This window comes from Catharus ustulatus, chromosome 13 (assembly GCF_009819885.2).
Source record: "Catharus ustulatus isolate bCatUst1 chromosome 13, bCatUst1.pri.v2, whole genome shotgun sequence".
NCBI lineage: Eukaryota > Metazoa > Chordata > Aves > Passeriformes > Turdidae > Catharus > Catharus ustulatus.
This window is the reverse complement of record NC_046233.1, coordinates 20,710,031-20,728,287: the sequence shown is the minus strand read 5'-3', so window position 1 is coordinate 20,728,287 and position 18,257 is coordinate 20,710,031. Positions and strand designations below refer to the sequence as shown.

At 49.0% G+C, this 18,257-nt stretch overlaps 1 protein-coding gene across 1 annotated transcript in view; it reads right to left on the bottom strand.

Moving 5' to 3' along the window:
- The window catches only part of WNT7A (Wnt family member 7A), a 34,842-nt gene extending 18,214 nt beyond the window's left edge, over positions 1–16,628 (bottom strand). Inside the window, exons 1-3 of the mRNA XM_033071919.2 lie at positions 16,381–16,628; positions 15,341–15,567; positions 4,783–5,054 (exon numbers count right to left, since the gene is read on the bottom strand). Coding sequence (XP_032927810.1) covers positions 4,783–5,054; positions 15,341–15,567; positions 16,381–16,451 — 570 coding nt within the window. The 5' untranslated portion in view covers positions 16,452–16,628. The remainder of the gene's footprint in view (positions 1–4,782; positions 5,055–15,340; positions 15,568–16,380) is intronic.
- Positions 16,629–18,257: the final 1,629 nt, after the last annotated feature.

Sequence of the window (18,257 nt, the reverse complement as noted above, 5' to 3'; positions counted from 1 at the left end):
AGCTCAGGCAGGACTATTAAATCTTCAGAATTTCAGATCTATATTCAGAAAAATAGAAATGTTATGTTTGGCAGCCTCTTTTATCACCCCTGTCTCTTTTCTAACACAATGCTCACAGCTTTTCAAGTGGTTTATCTGCAGGAGGTTGTGTTCTACACTGCTGATGGTAGTCAGGTGAAAGAGCAGTTAAAGAAAAAGGTATTTTGAGAGTGGTAGAACTAGCTGTCCCCTCCAGAGAGAGTTAATTGTAGTGGTGATTGCACACCACGCAAGAAGAGGAAGATGTTCAGGACGTCTCATGGCAACAATGTCCTCCTGAGGTCAGAGGAGCTGCAAGTAAAGAGTCCCACAAGTGTGGCTTTCCAGGACAGCTTGGGAGAAGCCCTGAGCTCTGTGCTTTCCAAATGCCACTGTGCCACTCGAACATTGCTGCAGTTTTTTACAGGATAAGACACTAAACATGTCAGTCTGTTTTGACCCCTGCGTGATCCATTTCAGGAACACCTCCTTGTAGCTGTTGGGGTGCCAGACCCCTGGCTGCCACGAGGTGCCTAGATAGATCCTCTTTGTGTCTTGGGCAGCCTCCACACCTCCTGGGTGCTCACAGCTTTGCTTGCTGTTTGCAGCAGCTCTGTCAGGCACATGCTGCACATCCTTTTGCCGCCTCAGAGCTGAAGGGGAAATCTGAAATGCTCCTGATTCAGAGGATGGAGAGACATTGCAAAGTCAGTGCACCTACACATGTCTCAAAGAGAAACGCTGAATAAAAATCCACCTTGATGTGCTCTTGAAGGCAAAAGCCTTCTAATGCAGCCTGTGCCCATGATTTATAACAATGACTCATAATATTGCATTATACTTAATATGATGTAATGCTGATGCAAGATGCCATTCGTGGAATTTCAATGTCACAAGGAAAAAGAGAGGAGAGAGCAGTCTTATGTCTTATGTACCTTGCCATGCTATCAGAACAAAATGTTTACAACCAGAATGCATACAGCCTTTCAGTATCTATTTCGCTATTTTTTAACAGGATAACCTGGAGAATAACATTTTTATTTCCTGGATCATAAATATTTCTCAGACATACATTATTGTGTTTCTTACAGTAATTTAATCAACTTCATATTTGAGAAGACAAATTCGCTAACAGACAATTCAGTCTTGCAATTATATCCCCTCACATGGAAGTTTGCAGGGCAAATAAGCATTATGCCTTTAAATTAATTGAAGCTTTATCTCCCTTTTCTGACCCAGATGTTAGGAATTCTCCTCCTGTTCTCACTGTACTGCTTGATCCTTCCTGCAGTGAATCAGCACTTCAGGAAACACTAATTCAAAGAGGAAAGACACCCTAAACTCTGCTTCTGAAGGTCAGGAATCGCTGCTCTGTAGTGGGTTTGACAAATGAGGTGAGCCTCTGGGGCTGCTCAGGGCCAGTTTGGTGGGGCGTTTGTGATCCCTGCTCAGAACTCTGCTCCTGGCCTTCCAGCAGCCCCAGGGACTTGGGCTACACAAGTGAGTCCTGTTGGATTGTCACCCAGACAAACAGAGAAACAGAGTCAGAGCCTGTCCCTCAGCATGAGGAAAGCTGCCCCTGGCTGCAGGAGCCACAGGTACCTCTGGCTGGATTAGTGGTGGGGAGCAGCTGGGAATGGCTTGTGTCCCCCACACTACTCCCAGGGCTGCTCCCCACTGCACCCTGGGGCTTTCCAAGCACTGCACTCCCCAGCAACAGGGATGTTCTCCACCTATGACCTCTGAAATCCTCCTCATATGACACCCTCAGCTGTCTCATTTCCAGCAAAAGCTGACAGATCATAGAATCACAGAATATCCTGAGCTGAAAGGGATCACCCAGCCCAAGCCCCAGCCTTGCACAGACACCCCAACAGTCCCATCCTGGGCATCCCTCAGAGCACTGTCCCAAGGCTTCTGGAGCTCTGGTACCCCTGGGGTTGTGCCCATTCCCTGGAGAACTGTACCCCTGCTCTGACAGAGCTGTGTGTTCAGAATGTTCAGAGACTGCTGCTGGAACACCAGGGAACACAGAGACATTGCCTGGGTAAAACAGGACTTTGAGAGGCTGAAAAGCCTTGAATTGAGGTCACCAGAAACCCTGGATCAGGATTTTCCTGGTGGTTCTCTGCGGTTCATATCCTGAAGTCCTTTCTATGGCCAGTGGTCCCAGCACACCATTCTCCCCCATCAAGATGGAATGGATGATTTTATCCGTAGTTCTCAAGAAGATATCTTGATATTGATAGATCTGTGCTTTCCCAGAGTGCATCCTGAACCACCTGCAGCAAGTGTCACCTTGAAGAAGGACCTTGCCACAGGTGACCACCAGGTGAGTGGGCACAGCACAGCCTCACATTGCATGACCAAAGAAGTAGAGAGGACTGACTTTTGAACAGCATATCAGTGCCTACAGGGGGGGGTAAGAAATCAATAAGGATTGATTTATTTCTGGAAGCCTGGTAGGTGCCAGTCTCTCTCCTAAGTGCATAAATATCATCAAAACCTAGGCGTGGGTGAGTGAAACAAGACAAAAATTTGTAGCCCAGAGGAAAGCCACCATGAATAGATTGTGTGGAGGCTGATAAGATCCATACTACCCCAAAATGGAGAGTTCCACCTCACAACAAGGTTGTCTTTGTTGTGGAAGAGTCAGGTTGTGAGAGTCCTGGTGTGCCAAATACCTGTAATGGCCTCCCCTGCCAATTGTCTTTAAATACTGTGATCTTTCACACAGGAGCAAAGCCTGAAAGAAATCTCTCTAGCAAAAACATAATTTATTCATTCTCTACAGGGCAGTGGAGCAACAAGCCTCTCCTCAGTCCTGTTCTTTTTTTCTCCCCTGAAGCTTTCAAGTAGAGATTTGTTCGAACAAAGATGGGTAATTTTGCTCTGTGAAGGATGCAGGAAGAAGTGCAGAGATATCTCTAGATCAGAGCAGTTCCTGAGCCTGCTGGAGAAATGGCAGATGGCCAGAGATAGCACAAACCGCTGCTCCCCCAGATAACAATGTGGAGAGCTGAACCTTCCAGGCATGAGCTTCCAGGGCAGCAAATTGTGCACAGAAAGGTGAGAAGCACAAGGAGCCTCACGGGGAGGCTGGGGAGGCTCCTGGAGCCGGCCTTCCCACAGCCACCTCCAGCACCAATGGCCCTCCTCTGCCCAAGATCCATACCTGGGGGACAACCAAAGCAAAAAATGCAACTTTTCTATTTGTCTGTATTTTTGAGCTTTGCTTTGGGGAAAAAGCCAGCAGGCAGTTCCAGCCATGTTTGCAGTCTGGTGTAGGCTGGTGTGTAATTTCCTGGGAATCTTTTACTGCCAGCACCCATCAAATATAAGCAGACCTTTCAAGGAAGTAGCTTTGCCACAGAGGTGAAACTCGTCTGATAGTTTTTGTTTCACTGGGTCCGTGCTTGTACAGTAGAGCAGACTGTGGGTGTTGGTGCTTTACCAAGCTTTTCAGGATGTGCCTTCATGCTACCAGAAGCTAAGTAACAAAGATCTCAGAATCATTTGTTTAGCAAATACGAATGCTCAATCCTTGAGTTATTCTCAGAATTCAGGGTTCATTTTGCCAGTGTTGAAGTACAGGCTTTCACACCACAGTGCCAGACACAGGCATTTGGGATACCACACAGAGTAAAACCCAGAATCTCACCTATAAAACTCCTACAGTAGCATTAAATTAAAGAAGAGTTAGGCTTTTGTTTGGGGTGGAAATGGCTTTTCTTCAATACAATCTGCCTAGCTCCAGTGTAACTGGAGATGTCTCAGAGCCTACAGGCAATTACCACAACAAAAATAGCATCCACAAATTAACTGCTGCTCGCAACTTCCTTCTTCCATTTGCCTCTAAGTCACACTCACATGATACTGCAATCAGGACTATTGCACAGGAGGAGGTAAAAGGAGAGCTGAGGAAGCAGGGATTGACATCCCTGGGAGATGGGATCAGCAGAACTCCCGCAAGGAGAGCCCTGCTGGGGTGTGGGGAGCACACAGACACAACCCTGGCTATTCCAGCTCTGGAATTGGAGCCACAGCCCCACTGGGACTGCCTGGGAATGCCTGGTCCTGACTGCAGGATGGCTCAGACCAGGCTGGGTCCTGTGCCTGCCCCAGCTGCCACTGGAGATCACAAACACGGCTAAGGCAGCAAACCTGGGGTGTTCAGTGCTCGGGAGCCCCAGGAGACCTGTGTGTGGGAGCTGCTAGAGTCCTGCCTTCCTCGGTGCCACTTCTGCGGCATCTACTCTCAGTCCCAAAGGATGGGATGTCTGGGAATGCTGACGTGCTGACCCCAAATCCGTGTCACATTGTGACCATGGAGTGACAGGAACTCAGCCCGGGGTTCTGCTGCTGAAGTTTTTTCCTCCTTGCAGAGGCGGCTCTCAAACAAAGAGAGAGGTTAGAGCACTGGGGTTGAAAATGATCCCTTTTCAACTGAGTAAGACATTCATGTCTGAACCTGATGAGACTCCTGCTCACCCACACAGTAGCAGGCAGCTTTTTACCAGAAGTACCATCTGACTTCCCAGATAAAACCCTTGTTGGATTTTTTTTTCCTTTTTCACAGCTGCAAAGAGTAACATTTAGACAAATGTTTGACGAGCAGATGGTCCAGCAACCTGCAGGGGTGCCTACTTGTCTGCTGTGAACAATGCCAGCATGGCAACCCTGTGTTTCTCCTGCTCTGTGGGGCACCAAAGCCCATCCCAACCCTGGGATGGACACGGGGACAGCACAGGCACACTCACTCACCTTGCGCCCAGCCTCGTTGTTGTGCAGGTTCATGAGCGTCCTGGCATTCTGCTTGATCTCCCGGGCATCCACAAAGACCTTGGCGAAGCCGATGCCGTAGCGGATGTCAGCAGAGCAGCCGCCCCATTTCCAGCCCTCCTCCTTGTGGTACTGGCCCTGCTTCTCCTTGTCACAGCCGCAGTCGCTGAGGTTGCCCTGCGTGCAGGCTGCTGTGATGGCGTGGGCCACGCCGGCCGCAATGATGGCGTAGGTGAACGCGGCCTCCCTACTCCCTGCAAGGCAGAACAGGCCGTGAGGAGCGGGCAGGGCATGGCGGAGGGGAACGGGCAATTCCTGTGGGCAAACGGCACCAGCTCTTCCTGGGCATGCTGTAAATCTGCACCATAAACAGGGCTCTGCTCCTCCCAGTATTAGTCTGGTGGTGCTCGTCTCTAAAGCAATGTCTCTCCATGAGGCAGCGGGAGGTTGAGTACTGTTCAGACTGATGTCTTAGGATTTTAGCTTTAATGTGTTTCAAATCCTGTACTGCGTTAGTGCATAACTCTAAATTCCATATTTACTGTCTTCACAGTTTGGTCAGGCAAAGCAATCCCTTTAGGCCTGAAACTCAAGGACACTGAACAGCCTCAGGCCCTGAAAAGTATAAACAAAAGTGAGTTGGGGGGGAATGAACTGGGGGTAAATGACTTCATTACCTGCAGCTGTAATTGGACGATTAATTCCTGATATGTAAATGGACCAAATTTATAATTTTGTGAAAAACTCGTGATCATTGTCCACCTTGGGTGCAGCCTCTGGGAGGCTCTGACTGCCCAAGCTGTGCCTGTTGAAGGCCTTCAATAAATCCCCACTTTATTCTCTTAACCTTGTCTAGTGTCTGTTCTAAGAAGCCACTCTAATGCATCAACGCAGCTTCATCTCTATATTTCTAGATGCTATTAGAAGTAGGCAAACTAAACTTAAAGCAAAAGAATGGATTGGCAAATGTTAAAGGTCAAAAATAAAGAAAGAAAGGAAGACTAAATAGTTCGGCTTGGGAGTTAAATTGTTAAAACATACATATTCAACCTTTTTAAAATTCAACTCAGAAATAGGATTTTATTTTAAAAAATAATTCTACACTAAATGGTTTTTTTACAGGACAACCACCTCTGTTGGACTCTTGTTCTGAAAACATTTTAACTCAACTGGGACAAGTTTTTCACACTGTAGGTGTCAAAAAGTTTTCAACATTGACATCTGCGCTGACTCAATGAAACAAGTCTTGGGTTTAATTTCAAAATTTCTCATAAAATGAAGAAAAAATCCTGACCTTTTGTAGGCTCCATGACAAGAGAAAGGTGAAGTAACAGCCTTAACCAGAGGGCTGTGAGACAGAGGTCAGGCCAATATTACTTTGTGCAATAAGGCCGTAATGACAGGTTTCTATTCCTTCAGGGGGGTTCTCACTTTAAATCTAAGATTTAATTTCTCTTTTTGAAGTTTTGTTGCATTCTGGTGTGCATATTTCCCCACACATGGCCCCTATGGGCTCTGTGAGACTTTTGGGGCCGGTTCAGCTGAGAGAGGGCCCTTCACAGCCTGAGGAGGTTTAAAGAGGTTGCCCACATATATCAAACAGCCCTTAAAATTTTTTGGATCTCACAAACCAAGAACTTGCCCTACTCTTATTTCTCCAATGACAAAATGCACCCTTGTTCGATAGAATTAGAATCAGGTTCTTAATTAGGGGAGTGCAGATGGGAAGATCTGCTTCCCTTCTCCAAAGTGCCCATCAGTTGAGTCCTGGCAGACCTCAGCTGCTGGCAAATCTTTGTTACCCATGAAACAAGCCCATTTCTGCTGTTCATTGCATTTCACGAAAAAAATCATCACTTAGGAAAGAAACCTTACAACACTTCAGCCTTGGCTGCATCCTTTTCATGTAACATGATCTGAATTTCTATACTTGTCGTTTTAAATGATAAATGTTCACTTTCTTATGTCAAGGAAGTAAGACGGAAAACAAGATGACATTATCACAATCTGTTATTAGTCAACTTCATGCCCTCTATTAGCAAAGGCAGTGTTCCCTAATGCTGCTACATGCTGCATTTATTACAGAACTTACAGCCAATTATCAGACTTCTTCAAAGGATTCCTTGTTTCTCCTTACTTAAAAAAAAAACAACATAAACTTATTCATTTTGACTGTGGAAATTGCAGATGGAGCTTTCTAGAACTCTTGTTTTTTTATAAAAATCTGAGTGTGGAAGAGAATTCCCAGGCTTTAGGTGTATTTGGAGTTGAGCTCCTCCTCCAGTTTACACTCATCAACACCCTCACTATTTTAAGCACAACGCTATGAAAAAGACACTGATAATGAGTGTACAGTAAGAAGTCCCACTTTATATCTCAGAGGGCACCAACGAAACACCAGGTTTCTGTTCCACAAAGCAGCAAATGGGACATTGTCAAAGAAATATTTTTTAGTTGAATTCACATGTGGTTGCTTTTTGCACTTGATTTTGATCAGATTTCTTTTGTTGAGCACAAAATTATTTTCAAGATCTAGAACCAAAATCACTGGGACATCATTTGAATCTGACATACTCAGCATTGTAGAGGCTGAACAGGTCTTTTGCTTTTTAGAGGGAATAAGAATGCAATGCAGAAAATATTAACTTAGTTAGTACAAGCAGAGTCAGAAGCCACTGTCAAGCTTGATCATAAATTACATTACATAAATTATTCTATAAGTTTATCTTATTTGGGAGAAAATCTTAACAGCTTTTAAAACCTCAAATTCTGGAGATTACAAGGTAAACAAATTAAGTGCCTAGAAGAATTGACTCAGGTAGGAAGTGCCTTGGCACTTGTGCACTGGTGATAAAGTGATGTGGATTTGTCACATTTGCATCCAACTGTTCCTGTTTTTCATAAATGATTGACTTTTTAAAGTCTCATTACCCTGGCCTGGCTCAGCATGGGAGGGAAGCTCAGACTAGCCTGTCTCTCTGGCAACAGTGCTTGAGGTCCCAGGGGTCTGTGCCCGAACAGACCTGTCACTTTTAAGTAGAAATTCTACTCCTCTACTTTGGACTTCAGCAGAGAGTTGAAACTCCTGGAGGATCTGAGACATGGCTGTACCAAGGTAGCTGCTCCTACAGAAGTTAGACAAAGATGGAGAGTGACCTGTCACAGAATCATGGAATCCCAGATGGGTTGGGTTGGAAGAGACCTGAAAGCTCCTCTCATTCCACCCGTGCCAAGGGCAGGGACATTTCCACCACTCCAGGGTACTCCAAGCCCTGTCCAACCTGCCCTGGACATGTACAAGAATTACAAGCCCTCCTTTCAGTTCCCAAATCACACATTCTTCTCCTTATCTCAGACAAACCATGGAAAACACTCCAGAACTCAACTCCAGGCACTGGAACCTCCCGAGAAGGACTCAGCACAGTCAGAGTTTGCTCTGGCCATTCACAAGGCCGATGACCTGAAGGGCTCCAGCCACAGCTCTGCTCCCTCACCCTCACCTGAGGCTCTCCCCAGCCCCAGCCAGTGCCTCAGTGCTGTTTGACCATGGGGGCTTCTCTCCAAGCGTTGGACAGAAACGTCCTCCTGCTTTTCCTATGCTTTCCTGCACTTCAGTGAGGTGTGCAGCACATTGCAGCTCTGTTTGCTCTGATGGCAGAGAGCTTGGAGTAGATGGCTTCCAAAATTTCTGCAGCTCCATCTACTGACACTGGAGTCCTGTCTGCAGACCCTGCACTGGGCAGGGCACCTTCCCAGGCTGTCTGAGCTCTGCATAGTCAGCCACCACCCTGGGGTGCCAGATGTCACAAGGGGAACCACTGAGAGAGTCACAGGTATCAGACACAGGTATTACCAGGGCAGCTGCTCTCTTAACACTGAGCACAATTATACACAGCCTGTGCACACCCTGGAGCCTTAATTCTGCAAACACTCCCTGCATGCCGCTGATTTTGGATGTGAATGTTTGCTAGACTGGGTTTGGGCTGACCAGTCTATCAGCTGCACAGACTGGTCTGCATCCTGGTTTTAATTTAGCTAACTTCATTTGGGTTTAAGTTCAATCTTTAAATTTGAAAACTTTGTAAAAATTTCATTCACACAGATTAGAAACGGGAACTTATTTTTTAAAATAAGTGCAATACCTTGATGTTGCTTGGGAAACAAAATTTAAGTCTGCAAAATGCAGAGTGAATTTATTTGCAGGAAGTCAGTAGGTGCTCAGTAGTTTGAGATCTAAGCGTGTTTCTAAACAGCCTGTCCCGCCCTATCAGTCCCCCTCATAAATTGACTAAGCTGTGAAATAAAAGAGAGACAAATTTCTGTTTATCTCACTGGAAAACATGGGTTGTATTTTCTGCTATTTAAAGCCAAAGGGTCAGAGGGGGAGTTATCTGCAGTGACATGAGCTGAAATATGATTGGGAAAATATAAAGATGGAAAACACAGTGTACCTTGCCAATTATGTGCCACAGCAAACATTACTCCTCATCTCTCTATAGAGGCCATAACTCATAGCCTGGAAAAATATAGTGCAGAACCCATCCCCTGCCTGCTCTGGGCTTCACCTCCTCCTTCTTTGGTAGACTAGGTACAGTCCAGCAGGTTTTTTTATTCTCATGTTTCTTTGACCTAGCATGAATAATATGAATAATACAATAAGAATGGCAGCTTAAAAACTCACTGAAGTATCCTCTTCCTAATTTTTTCTTCTCCTTCTGTTAAAAGTTTGGGGGGTTGGTGCCTTAAAATATTTTACTCAGTTGAAATTGAGAGGATGATTCCCTATAAAACAGCATTGTGGCTTTACAAAGATAAATAAAAATAAATAAAATACAAAGTGGCTTTAAGAGGCATTCAGGACTCTGGGAGTTTAGTCCCTGCTCACCTTAACGAGCTAAAGTTCCTTTCACCGACACATGAAATTCTTGCAGAGGAAATACTTCAGCTACAGCAATTATTTCTGAAAATATCCTCTTTAAATTTATAGTTACTACTCAAGGTACGCGCACTGCAAAAATCAGAGTCATTATTTTGGAGTTCAGATAAGTCTCTGCTTTTCAGAGGGCTCTGAGCCCCCATGCCCCAGCCCTGCTGAGCAGCCCTGTACTGCCCCTGCCACAGGAGATCTCCCACCTTCCCAATCAGATGCAAAATTTCTGTTCCTCTGGAACAAGTACTCACAAGACACATCTGAAGCAGGTATGAAAACCTTGTGATGGGAATTCCAACTACACTGACCTTGGGGCAATGTTTTATCTTGTAGTGACAGTCCCTGCTGGGAAAGATTGACTTTTTGGCATAAAGCAGCTTTGGATGATCAGGCCGTATTTCAGCCTGGCCTCTGTTTTGCCTGCAGATAACTGTGTTCCTGCAAGGCACTGACAGTAAAAACCGGTCGTAAGGACTGGAAACCTAACTCAGAAATTCAGACTCTGACCTCATCTGACTAGATAGCAAGACTCCTGTTAATTACTATTTTTTTCTGTGTGTCTTGGGGGGTTCATAACAGCAGTAGTTGAGAAAACAGAGTATCAAATTTTCCTCTAAATATTGACCAAACGAAATAGAGCAGCAGAACTGTGTTTCCCACAGACCTGTGCAGGTAATCTTCCATGCTATATAAAAAGAAGAAGAATTTTCCTGCCAGATCTCTCAGGAATGCTCAGGGTGGGACTGTTGGGCTTTCTGTGCAGGGCCAGGATCAGACTCCATCATCCCTTAGGGTCCCTTCCAGCTCAGGAGATTCTAGGATTCTACCTAGTGGTTGCTCACTTGGTCTGTTATTCTGGAATTCAAACAATCAGACTTTAATACCTGACATGAGAGACTACAGCGGTGTTTAAAATCAAAATGCTCCCTGAAATGATTGAATATTAAATGTGTTCTTCAGCACACCTGTGCTGAGATGTTTTCACAAATGTTTGTCTACAACACAGTCACAATATGAAGATTTACTCATAAGTTTCTTGTTACCTACCCAGCCAGAGAGGAAAATGTCCTAGATCTTCTCTTTCCCATACCAGCAGGAGAGCTATTTCTGACAGCTACTGAACATGTTAGTGAAGGGTTTGCCTTACTCTCCTGGGCACTCCTGGGATGGTCCCTGAGCCAAAGGCATCGGGCACGGCATGCAGAGGGGCTGAGCTGCCCTGCTTGCTCATTAGCTTTGGGACCAGCCTGTCCATGGGAATTCTTTTGATTTCAACTTCCCTTATTCCCAAGGGTAATGTCAGGTGGGTGAAACCTCACTGTGATTATACTGAAGCGTTTTCCATGGTAGAAGAAAGCAAAGAACTGCTGCATTTTAGTACGGCCAGGATGAAGACCTGGCTGAAATGTCTTGCTGCAATGTTCCTTGCAGAACACCACTCACACCTCAGGACTCCATCCTCCCTCTCACAGAGTCCTTGCAGCCTCTGCAGGGCTCTTGTGCCTCTCTTCTCTCAGATCTGTCCTGAGGAGTCTCCACTTTGCCATGTCCCTCTGTGGCAGGGCAGTCAAACAGTTTGTACCACTTCACTTTCTTGTTTAATGGTACCAGTGCTGCTCACTTGTGGCAAAATGAGATGGATTTTTTTTTCCCCTATGATGCCAGTGTAGTGCTATCCTCCATATCTCATGAAATTCAGTCATGTCCCCTTTGAGACAACAGCAGTTACTGCTCACAAGGTTGCACCCCACAAAATGGGCCCCTGAGGCATCTGACGAAAAGCCATTGCCACAGCTCTTGCTCCTCCCGTGATCCAGCAGAGCCTAGATCCTATTTTCAGACTCTATCAAAGGCTGTCCAGATCCTTAGGCTTGAACCACATTTCACCTGAAGACAGATAAGCAGGAGGGTTTTGGCCTAAACTGCTTTAAAAATGTTGGTTTTGATTGTGGCTGTCCTCAGGAACAGAACTGCTGACCACCATGGCAAATATATTTGGTTTTAAGTGTGTCCGTAATTGCAGTGTTGCGTCATCTCCATGGTTATTTTAAAAATTCTCTCTGCGACTCTACATTATTAATAAGGTGTCTGTGGAATGCTCTAGAAAAAACGTCCCTGTGTGGGTCTGGACTGTGCCTCCACTGTTCCCTCTGTGACCAGAGCAGAGCAAACTGATGGCACTTGTCACTTCTCTTCATGCCCTTGGCACTGCTGGCACCAGCTGGCACCCTGAGACATCTGCAGCATGTCAGGAGGAACAATCTCTCTTTGGAGGGCAAACCAGATAAAATGACCCAGGAACTGGAGAGAGTGCTGGGCACTGGTTGGAATCTCATTGTGGTGAGTGGGAAACTCAAGCCTGTGGCACAAATATGCTCTAGGATGAATTTAAGTGGTTGCTTTCTATACCTCTACAAATAAACTCTACAAATAAACTCTACAATTACCTGCACAAATAACTATCACTTCACTGGAAAATGGATTATATGCGAATTTTTAAAAATATACATTACAGGTCAGAACAGGGAAATATTGTTTGATTCCAAGTGTTTCAATAAGGTTAATATTCCTGTTACCATTTTAAAGGTAGGAAAAGAGAAACACAGAAGTTCCATGATCCCTCAGCTACACAACAGCAGGACCAGGAAGAGAATCACCCTGAGTGGCAATGAAAGAATTTAAATAATTGCAGTATATTTGCCTAACATTCATAAAATCTATTACCCAGCAACGATAAAAGGAAAGAAACCTGGATTCAAAGATGTGGCTTGGTGTGCCATCAAAGTCATGGGTTGGGAAATAGATCACAAGAATTTCTGGTACCTGAAGGAACTTACTTGTGTGGACTGACACAAAGAAAGCCTATTTCCATTGGAGTCACTCAGGCACATCCTCCCCGACTGCTGCGAGCCTCTGCAGGCTGCACCTGCCCAGCAGGGACTGTCACTCTGAAGTAATCTCCTCCAGCCACATCCCTATCACTCTGAAGTCATCTCCTCATCCCAGAGCAGCCCAGCAGTGCCACTGCAGAGGCATAGGAAGCATCGCAGAGACACAGTGTTGGGCTCATGTGTGGCTCACTGACTTTACTGCAAGTGGCAAGACAAAGGTGCCCTGCACTCCCCAGGCAATAACTTCAGGATGCAAGTGCCTGAAAGGTACAGTCAGGTGTCAAATCGCAGGGATGGGACTGCTGTGTTTGAGGCTGTTGTAACAGTATTTTGGAACACGCCATGTCAAAGGCTAATTTAAAAAGCAACGAGGGTACATTATATCCTCACCTAACGGTAACCTAGGTTATTCTGGTGCTCTGTCACGTTGAAATGCTTCCTATAGGGGTTTATGGTTCTTCATATCACACATCTCTCTTTCCTATTCAGGGTAAGGTCCTCAGGCCCTCTCCTGTTTGTGGGCACCTAATTCGGTTTATGGTTTTATGGCACATAGGCTGTATCCTTTTTAACCAAAGCGAAATATTGTTTCTCTGGATGGTAACCTGGAGCACAACTTGGCACAGATCCTTGAGAAAAAGCAAGACATTACTTTTTCCTCATAGCCATAGAAAGATGAGCTGTGTCAGATATTCAGAGTTTATATGCCTGCTGATATGGAAGAAGCAGAAGAACAAGGAGACCACCTGAGCAGGAACAGTTACATTAAAATATTTCATGGTATTTGAGAGCCTGAGTAGTTTTATCCTTGAGACTGCAGGAATGTCTGTGTAAAACAAAAATTCACCACTGGATTTCAACCCTCTGTGATTTTTATCAGTTTACTTTAAAATTAACACATATAACCTGTTTAAATTTGAGAGGTTTGTTATTCTTTAAATGAATTTTATGGAGTTTGGTAATTTGGAAGTCATTCAACTTTTCACTGTGTTCTTAAACCAAGGAAGAATTTACCCTATCCATCTTAGCTTTGTAATGGATAGATAGAACATATTAAGAGTTATCACCTCAAAGACAGATCAAAGTCTACTTCCTTTGATATTGACTTTCTTTAAAAGGACCTAAATATAACCCACTAGCTAAATAATTCAATTTTCAGAGGGAGGGAAGGAACTGAGAGCATGTTTACACAACAGACCACAACAACTCTGCAATTTTCTAGTTTCTGGGAGAAGAAAAAAACCTTCTTACATTTTCTGTTTAACGAAAAGCTGCTCTTGGAGTAAATGAGCCCAAACCTGTCAGCCATCCAAATGGACTTTTCACTGACAGAAGTGGCAAACACTTGCCTGCATGGCTGACAGGAGGAGCTCAGCTCAAGGAACAGAAACAATGAGCTAATCTGAATAAATGCTTCATTTTCAGGTGTTTCCCAGTGTTGTGCAGGGGGATTTTTACCTTCTCTACTTGAGCGACTCTGATTATCAAAGGTGTTGAAAGGTGGGGCTTTCAAAATGGGTGGTGGTGCTCTCTTTCTGTTCTTTCCTTAAACATCTAAGTTTTGGGAACACCTATCAGCATGCACTGATGTGATCAAACACACACTCAGTGTTCTCAGAGGTTCCAGAGCAGAGTGGCAAGGTTGCACCTCTGTGTTTCAAGGGAATGCCAGGAATGAGGGGACAGATCCTGCCATGGCACTGAGCAGTGCCTGGGGCCAGCCCACCCACAGGGTGCCCCCACAGCTGCTCAGGGATCTCCTGGCCCCTGTTCTCTGTGCGGCTGCTGTGCGGCGGAAGAGAATGGAAACCACAGATCCTTCTGGATGTGAAATGTGTTGCTGTGAGTGATAAGGTTTCAGTGACGGCTCTAAAAAAACCCAGCCTGTATTTGGAAAACATATTCCTTGGTCTTTGCATTTTAAGTGCCATGGAATAAAAAAAAACCAGTAAATTTCACTACTGTGTTCTGCAGAATGGAGGGATGAGAGTTTTCACCTCAGCCCTACTTCTTCAGGTATTTACACCTGAAGAAGTTATTATTAATGCTACTTTAGTTCAGAATTTGAACATATTTTGTACTGCTGCGATAACTGAAAACATGGAAAATGAAAGTGTGATCTTCTGCCAGTTGATTGGAGCAGCACTTGTGAGCACCCTGACATCTCAAAGCAGAACACACCCACTCATCCTCGGGCACAGAGGTACTGCTGCTGTAGAATGATTTCATGTGGTGGGAACCCCTCACAGTGAGACTGATTTCTCGCCTGGGTCCCATAGCACAACCATCAGGCCAGTATCCCCATGGGGATGCCTGCACCCCACAAGTGCAATTCCAACTCTGCTCAGCATTCTGGCTCTCATCGCTACCTTCAACAAGAACCAACCCCCTTTTTTCCCCTCCCTAAGTACATGAATCAGCTGCCGTTCAATGCACACAAACGGGGAGCTTTTCGGAGAGGATTTCTGAGAGCTGAAACACTGCGGTGGGAGCTGGCACACATGGAGGTGCAGCACTGGCAGGTGCCCTGCCGGGAGGCAGCACCTTGGCAGCGGCAGGAGCAGCGTCCAGGGGCACACACCCCCCAGTGCCCGTCCTGCCCCGGCTGGCACGGGATGCAGACCTGCCCGACCCCGAGCCCAGCAGCCGCGCCCGTGGCACCCCCGGGTGCCCCCTGTGCCCAGCAGGCGGGGCCGGCGGCAGAGCCGAGAGCACGTACCCACTTTGAGCTCCTTGCCGAAGACCGTCCGCTCGCCCAGCGCCGAGCAGTTCCAGCGCCCGTTGCGGAACTGGAACTGGCACTCGTTGATGCCCATCTGGGACCCTTCCCCGATGACAATGATCGCGTCAGGCCTGCTCTGGCAGATCGCCCGCTGCCGGGGGGCGAGCCCCGGGATTTTGTTACAGATGATGCTGGCTCCCAGGGCCACCACAGAGGAGAAACCCCTGCAATGACAAGACACCGGCGGTGGCTGAGGGGAGGCCGGTCCCGGAGGCAGAGCAGACCCCAATGCCTTCCCTTGCTGCGGCTCCGGCGCTGGCAGGTGTCCGGGACGCACCCGCCTTTCTCCCGTCGCTTCCCTCTCCCCGTCCCTGTCTCTAAGCCGAGGCAGAGATAAGCAGCGCGTGGGCTCCTGCCAAAGCAGGACCAAACTTCCTCCTTGGAGAATTACAGCTCGTGCAGCGGCATTGCCTGCCCGGGCCACGTACAGGCAGCGGGCTGGGAGGGTTTTCCTAAACCTGTCGAGCAGTTAGAGGAGAGAGGGAAGGAAGGAGGACAACCCACGCTCCCTGCCCCGGGGCCGTGCCGCCTCCTCCCGCACCCAGCGCACCTGGCCGGGGATGCTGCGGGTCCGGAGCGCCATCGCCCTCCGTGCGCCCCTCCCGGGCCGGTCGGCGTTGTGTCCCGGGCGGCAGCGGCCCAGGGATGTCCCTGAGGGAGGCGCGGACAGGGAGCGGCCGGGGCACCCCGCACTGGGCCCGCTGGCCGGGCTGGGGATCGCCAGGTGTCCCTTCCCGGCAGGGACCGCCGCCCAGCCCCTCGCAGCCGCGCATATCGCTCCGAGGTGCGGGCGCTTTACCTGTCTTTTGAGAAATAATCGTGATCTCCACCATCATCACTTTTTTATTTTTTTTTTTTCTTTCTTTTTTTTTTTTTATACTTCCCGGGTTAAATAGTAACAGGTTTGGGCAGGTTAGGCTGAGCGCGAGAGAGAGAGTGATTGTTATAAAAGAAAAGGGAAAAAAAAAGTTACTTACCCGATCTTGATATACACAATCCCCAGGCTCAGGAAGATGTGGAAGATCCAGCGCCTTGTTTTCCTGTTCATATTCTTTGCTTGCCGTGGCTCAGACCAACACGTGAAACGATGCCCGGCGCGCTCGGGGTTCGGGCCGCTCCGTCCCCGGCGGTCACGGCAGCCCGGCCGAGCGGGGCAGCCCCCGCCGCGCCCCGCAGCGCCCGCGGCTCCACACCGAGCCCCCGCCTCTTCTCAGCATGGCCCCGCCGGGGCTCCGGCCCCGCTCCGGCCGCGGGCGCTGTCCGGGTAGCGCGGGGCTGCGGAGCCGGACGGGCTGCGGGGTCCTGGAAGAGCCAGCCGCGTCCCCACCTTCAGTGTGAATTGGCTCTCTCTCTTCTTCACAACCCACCACCCCCACCCTTTTTTTTTCTTTTTTCCCTTTTTTTTTTCCCTCCTCTCCTCTCTCTTTCTCTCTTTTTCAGCTACTTGGGCGTGTTCTCCAAAGGAGGGAGTTGTCCAGCCGGGGAGGGGAAGCGAGGCGGGGAGGTGGGCAGAAGGGGAACAGGAGCGGCAGACGGATCACCTGCCTGCAGGCAGGCTCAGCGCGATTCTCCTGCGGGCACGGCTCGGGGGAACGCGGCGGGGGCTCCGGGGGATGTCACGGGGGGACGCCCCCGGGGCTGGCCCCGGCCCACCAGGCGGCATTGGGGGCCCGCACCCCTCGCTGCTCCGCGCCGGCAGCGGGACTGCAGCTTTGACTCCGCACTCGCCGCCCGCTCGCTGGGACCGCCGAGCACCTGGGGCCGGTTTTATGCGTTTGTCCCGACGCTCCTCCCCCCGGTCTGCCTCCCGCGTGTCGCGGGTTGTCCCGCAGCCTCCCGGTGCCCGCGCCGAGGTGAGCTCCGGGCCGCCGCAGCATCCCCGGAGCGCCGCCTCGCCTGTACCGGGGGCGAGACGGCATCGGCAGGTGCGGGGGAGCAAGAGGGAGCCCCGCGTGCCCGCAGGGACCTCCCCGCGGTTTTGTGGCCGCTTCTTCCAGTGACAGGGCAGGGCTCGGTCCCCGCGGCAGTGGGCTCACGTCTGTGACCGCGGTCCGAGCCCTTGCTGGGGGAGGCCCGGGGGCTGCGGCCGCCCGGGAGCTCGGCGGAGCCGCCCGCCTGCCGCGGGCGGGGGGGCTGGCCCGGCCGGGAGGAGGATCCTGCTCCTCGTTGCGGGAATTTACACGGATATGGTGACTATTTTATTATCCACTTAAAATATTTCAAACAGGGAGGTTACCTAAATGATAACAGGGGTGTGGCGCGGGAATTGTTCTGCTGATAATGTGTTTCTGAAAACAAAACCACGATGACAGGATCCCTCAGGGTCCCTCGAAGGAGCCGGGCCGGAGCCCCTCTCGCGGGGCAGCGGACCCCCCGCTCTCCCGAACTGTCCCAGGCGGGTCCAAGCGGGGCGCAGCCGAGCCTGGAGCTGGGCCAGGTCCGTCTCTACCGACTTCACGGGGCAGGGAAGGGGTGTTCCAGTCCAGCTTTCCATCGTTCCGCGTTCCCCAGTGCGGCGGACGATTCCCATCACCTTGGCGCCCTGCAGCCTCTCCGTGCGGCCGGGCCGTGATTCCCACGGCGCCTGGAGCCAGCGGGCGGCCTGGTCCCGGCCCGGGGCGGAGCACGGAGCGAAACGCGGGGGTGCGGGGGATGAGAGCGCAGGACTGCGGGGTGCGGGAACTGAGGGGGGTGTGGGGTGCAGGGTTCGGGGGCTGCAGGGTGTGGGGCGCAGGATTTCGGGAGTTCGGTTTCGGGGTTCGGGTTCGGGGAAGCCCCGAGCCCCGCGGGCAGCGCCCGCCGCAACCTCTTTGTCAGAGCGACACCTGGCGGGCACGGCCCGAACTGCAGCCGC